Genomic DNA, 5,504 nt, shown 5'->3' with positions numbered 1-5,504 from the left:
TGATAAATGCAAATAAAAAACGATACATATATATCACAATTGAAACTGGTACACACGTTATGGATATCCATGATGTGTAAGGATGGAGGCTGTTGTATGAAATTTTGTCCAACTTGTAGATGTATTCAAACCATAAATAGCCAACCTCAATTGCTTACGATCAGGCGGTTGTAACGATGAATGCCTTGATTGTGAATCTTCGTTTTGTCTCAGTCTCCTCCAATTTCTCCATCCAGTTTCAACCTGTAAGAGAGATAATTTGAAACTTAAAGGTCACGAGAACAAAACTCAAGTAACTGTGCATTATATGTATATACATACATACACATATTTACAAACTCGAAAATCGATCAATTAGCTAAATATGACCCATAATCCCAATAACATGAAGCTAGACCTCCAAAGACAACAAAAAATAACTATAGATCCTAAAAAAACAGTTGAAGAAAAAATCAAAATACGAAAAAAATGCAATTCAATTCAGACAAGGGGTGATGGAAAAAAAAATCTTACCTCAGAAGATTTAATGGCTTCGAGAAGCTTCAGCAAATCGCCACTTGAACTCAAGCTCTTCATTTTTAACCAAAATTTTATTTGCAAATAATGTATATATATGTCTTAATAATTCCAATTGCACATTTCCGATTTTCAAATCACCTTGTATTATACATCTACCCACAAACGGCTTGTACCTCTGAGGCTGGTCAAAACTCCTCACCAGAGACCAAACCTAAAGAAAAAAAAAACAAGAATCTAAAAAATCAACATAAGTGATGGGATCGAACTCAGATCTGAGATGGGATCGACCAAGGCCCTCAACGTAAAAGTTCGATCCAGGATTCAGAACGTCGATCTGGACAAGAGGGGAAAGAGATTCCATTTACCGACATGTTCCCGACGTTTGATCGGCAACTAGGGCACCGAGATTTTCTAGGTCTAAGGGGCGAGGCGACGGGTTGGGCTAGGCTTGGGTTTCTCTTTTCTTTTTTTTTCTTTTTCAATTTTGTAGGTATATATGTATATGTAACGTGTGTTTAAAATAACTATTAAAAAAAACAGAAACCAAAGACAACGGATAAAACAAAGTGTAGTCTTAAGCTACGTAAAACAATAAAAAAAGACAACGGTTAATAAAAACCGTTGTCGTAGGCCACAAAAGACCCGCTCATAGACAACAGTTTTTTAAAACCGTTGTCTTTGATTAAAAACCGTTGTCTAATTTCATTAAAAATGACCAACAACAACGGTTTTAGTATAAATCGTTGTTGAAAGCCAAAATACAACAGTTTTATGAAAAAACCGTTGTCTTTTAGGTGTTGTTAAAACCATATTTTGTTGTAGTGAAGACTAAAACGTATAATAAATTTGATAGCATAGAGAACCAAAATTGCAAAAAAAAAAAAAATAAAAAAATTAAACAAACAAACAAACATGACCAAAAATAGATTTTTCTCTTACTTAATTTTGCAATTAAATTTTTTAATATTTTAAAATCTCGTTAGTAAATTATATATCAAAAGAAAAAACCAGTGAGCAAATACAAGAACTGAGATTGAATATTAATTATATATACCCTACGTGCAATTAATCAATATTTAATTTATTTAATAATTTGCTCATTGCAATCAATATCCACCAGGTAAACTTTGGATATTAGGAAATCCTTATGTTTCGATATTTGCTATATATGTGAAGATTGAAATCCTAATAAACTTAACAAATTAGAGAAGATGAAAACAAACCAATACAATTTTATTTTGAGGTTTCAAACAAGAAATAGATGGAAATATCATTCCAGTGCAACAAACAAAACAATCACAAACAAACAAACAAACACAATGAAAACCTAGTCCCAAGACTAGGGTTTATGATCCATAGACCAATTTATAAAATACATGAAAATATATTCTAGGATTTTTCAGCCTGGAGAAGATAAGCATCCAAACCATAAAGAGATTTAATGATGATCCCCGTGAACTCGCCTGGATCCTGAACTTGCTCGTTTATTTTTTCGTATTCACCCGAATAAATGACTAAGGTTCCTTCATCTTTGCCACTCACAGCAAAGTGTGCTCTGAAGCTCTTGTACAGCTTCAAGATATCCCCATCAACAACACTATAAGTCATTTTTTTTGCCTCCTCGTCCACTGACTCGATCTTCTGGGTGATAGGCGTCAAAGGCACACCTGTATATATCAACAAAACTATTGGTTTAATTATTCATGCATGTTTAATTGGCTTGCTTGATAACTTTAATTTATCAGCATATATACTATTTATTCTAAAATTTTTCATGATGCAATTTTTTTTTTTTAATTCTAATACATTAAGCATCCGTACGTGAGATTGTATATGATGGTTTGGTCTTACATTTTTTGCTTCTTTCGCGATTTTGGTCATTTTACGTGGTCAAATTTCAATGTTAGCATGTGATGTTTGTTTGTTTTTTGTTTTTGTTTTTGTTCTTTTTTCTTATTCTTTTATTTCTAATTTTAGTAATTTTTCCATGGAAATATTAGTGCCGACGTTGCCATAGAAAATCTTTAAAAAAAATTAAAATCGGAAAGCATAAACTACAAGATTGGAATATATGAGACAAGGATTTCCAGTTTTTACTACGTAGAAGACCAAAATCGCAAAAAAGTTGAATAGATAAGACAAATTCTGCAATGTTCCGTATACACGAACAAGACGACACGTACCTTTTGCATAATTGATCCTACGTACAGAGCCGGGAGAGTTTCCATCTCCTTCAAGTACGGTGACACTGTCGAACACCTGAGGAAAGATTTTAGGGAACAGATTGGAGAAATCATTAATGCTCTCCCAAATCTTTTGTGGTTTCGATTTTAAGTCAGCTTCTAGTGCAAATGTGGAAGACATAATTATTTTGCACAAATCAAATAATTGCAAAAGGTGGGATGGTTTAATTTTAAGAACCCAACAAATGCCTGTATATATAGATTGATTTGTTTTCGACATGAAATATAGCACTTGCCCAGTTAAAACTGTTTCAAATAATCAACTTGTTTAAATTTATGAGGGACCTCGCTGTCGATGACAATCGAGTAGTACGAAGGGCCACTGGAACAATTTATTATATTGAACGTGATACAACTTGTATTGATTCTTTAAGATCAATAAATGAGATCTAAGAAGTTATTCGCATCATAAAATAAATAATTATTCTATCCACATGATTGATCCATTTACAATATTGATCAACGTCTAATTCATTTGTAAAAGTCAAATCATCGAACGCGGCACGTTCGTATATTTTAGAGAATGATACTTAAATTGGAGTCGTGGTTCAATTAATGTTATATTTAAAAAAAAAAAAAAAACGCGACAAAGGGTGCATAAAAAGCTCGAATTATGCATGTGGACCGACTACCGACTGCATTAATTAACCGTGCCAAAAATATAGTTTTAAGATAAGATTTTTAACTACTTTTTTAAATTATACATAGCAGAGTTCGAAAAAAAAAAATTTATACATAGCATAATTTGTTTTTTTTCACAAAAATTAATAGTAAAGCTAAATCGGTAAATCCGGTTAACCGTAAAAGAATTTTTGGTTCTGACAGGATTAAACTGTCTTTATTTTTGAATAGATGTTGTCTCTAGTGTTGGCAATACCCAAAACAAAATGCAGTAAAAATTTAAAACGTGAATAAATTTAAAATAAACAAATACTCATAGATAATTATGCACAAGTAACAAGTATTTGTGCAATGCTTTAGGGTCAAATAATCATTAGAAAATTAATCAGTTTACAAAAAGCAATACTAGTGATTTTTATGAAAAACTAATTTTCTAAACAAGATGAGAAAATAAATAACATCTTACTAAAACCAATAAGATGTTAATCCTGAATGCCGAAATAAAAAAAACAAGAAAACATCTTCAACCAACACTATTGCAAGTGTTGTTTTTATATGTTCTCAACTACTTAATAATGTTTGATGTTGTTTTGGCCCATGATGTTATTCATACAATGAAACTATGATGGGATCATAGTGACAAGATATTAACTTATTAACTAGTTTTTTTCCAAAAATAAAAATAAAAATAAAATATTACATGTTAACTATTTTCAAATAAACACAAAAAAATTGAATAATTGTATAATGTACAACAAGATGACCTAGGAACAAAACCCAATGATGATCGATGCAAATCAGAGATGGCGTACTGAAATTTTGTGGAAGATTATTTATTCCGACAGCAAATAAATTGTATGGATATGACCGAAAACCAACCCCATTCACTGTAGGCAATATAATGCGTATAGTAATGTGCTCATATCATTGAAAATAATAATCATCAGTTTGCCTATATCTTCCATGTCATTCACCTTGGACAACATACCTCAATTTTCTATTCCAAAATGTAATAGCATTTTTATGATATTCTTTTCAATATGTGTTGCGATGACCTATTCTAATGATAATGTGAAGGTCATCGTTGTTAAGTGCAGGCCCTGGAGTAGATTGACGCATTTTGAATTGCTCAACACCTGATTGGGAATTGGGACGATGCATCTCCACAATATAAGAAAATATGAGGGCAAACACATTGTCAGATATTATTATCGTATGAATCAATGATTGTTCTTACATCTGAATCATTTTTGTTGTAAACTATCCGGTTAAACTGCAAAACATAAAAGTCAATGTTACTAAAAAAAATTAAAATAAATTTAATTGTTGCAGAGTTTAAAAATTCAGTAGTACCCTAGTTCATAAAATCAAAACAATCTCTTATAATTATAACAACATGTGTTGGTGAACGAGTGTAACTAAATACATTTTTTCACTTATAATGAAAAAGATATGATTAAAATTTGGGAAAATTTTGTTATATTTTCTATTATAACAATAATTTTAAAATATTATCGTGTACCATAGGGAGCAAATAATATCTTATCAAAAATAAGATCTTATCAAAAATAGGAAAATAATATTGAGGAATTTGTATCTTGCAAAATGTAGTAACCCAAATCTCATTTTATGTAATTAGAATGACAAAACATGTTTACAGTGTTAAAACATTATTAAGGAGTTCTTATTTGGGAAGAATAAGTAGAAAATCACCCTCAGGATGCCTAAAAATGGTCAGGAGGACCCAAGGGACCCGAGTAGTTTGAAAGATCCGAACTCTAATCATGGTATGTTCGGAAGAGGAAAGGAAGTTTGGAAGGTTTGGACTTATCAAACGTGATATCTGAGCATCCAAAGAGTTAGGTCATGCGCACTGATAAGGTGTCAAGTAGGTATGGACACATGGAAATCCATGCAAGATCGGAACGTCCAAAGTAGGGATCGGACCTTCCGAAGATGTTCGGAACTACCGAACTTGAGATAGGTGCTTCCGAAGACAGGTGTCCAAAGACGTGGCATGCATGCAGGTTCGAACCTTTTTAAACCTAGGATCGGAGCTTCCAATCATGCAATATAAATCAGGGCCGAGAACTCACAATTAAGTGTGTTTAGGTTTTTGGT

At 31.9% G+C, this 5,504-nt stretch overlaps 1 protein-coding gene across 1 annotated transcript; it reads right to left on the bottom strand.

The window, feature by feature from the left end:
* Window positions 1–1,908: 1,908 nt before the first annotated feature.
* On the bottom strand, window positions 1,909–2,883 carry LOC140863271 (MLP-like protein 423). The gene is made up of 2 exons (XM_073266584.1): window positions 2,703–2,883; window positions 1,909–2,186 (listed from the first exon to the last, which is right to left on the bottom strand). The coding sequence occupies exons 1-2, from the start codon at window positions 2,881–2,883 to the stop codon at window positions 1,909–1,911; spliced, it is 459 nt and encodes a 152-aa protein (XP_073122685.1).
* Window positions 2,884–5,504: the final 2,621 nt, after the last annotated feature.

This window comes from Henckelia pumila, chromosome 1 (assembly GCF_033568475.1).
Source record: "Henckelia pumila isolate YLH828 chromosome 1, ASM3356847v2, whole genome shotgun sequence".
Lineage (NCBI taxonomy): Eukaryota > Viridiplantae > Streptophyta > Magnoliopsida > Lamiales > Gesneriaceae > Henckelia > Henckelia pumila.
Note: the sequence above shows the minus strand (reverse complement) of the source record. Positions and strands in the feature narration are given on the sequence as shown.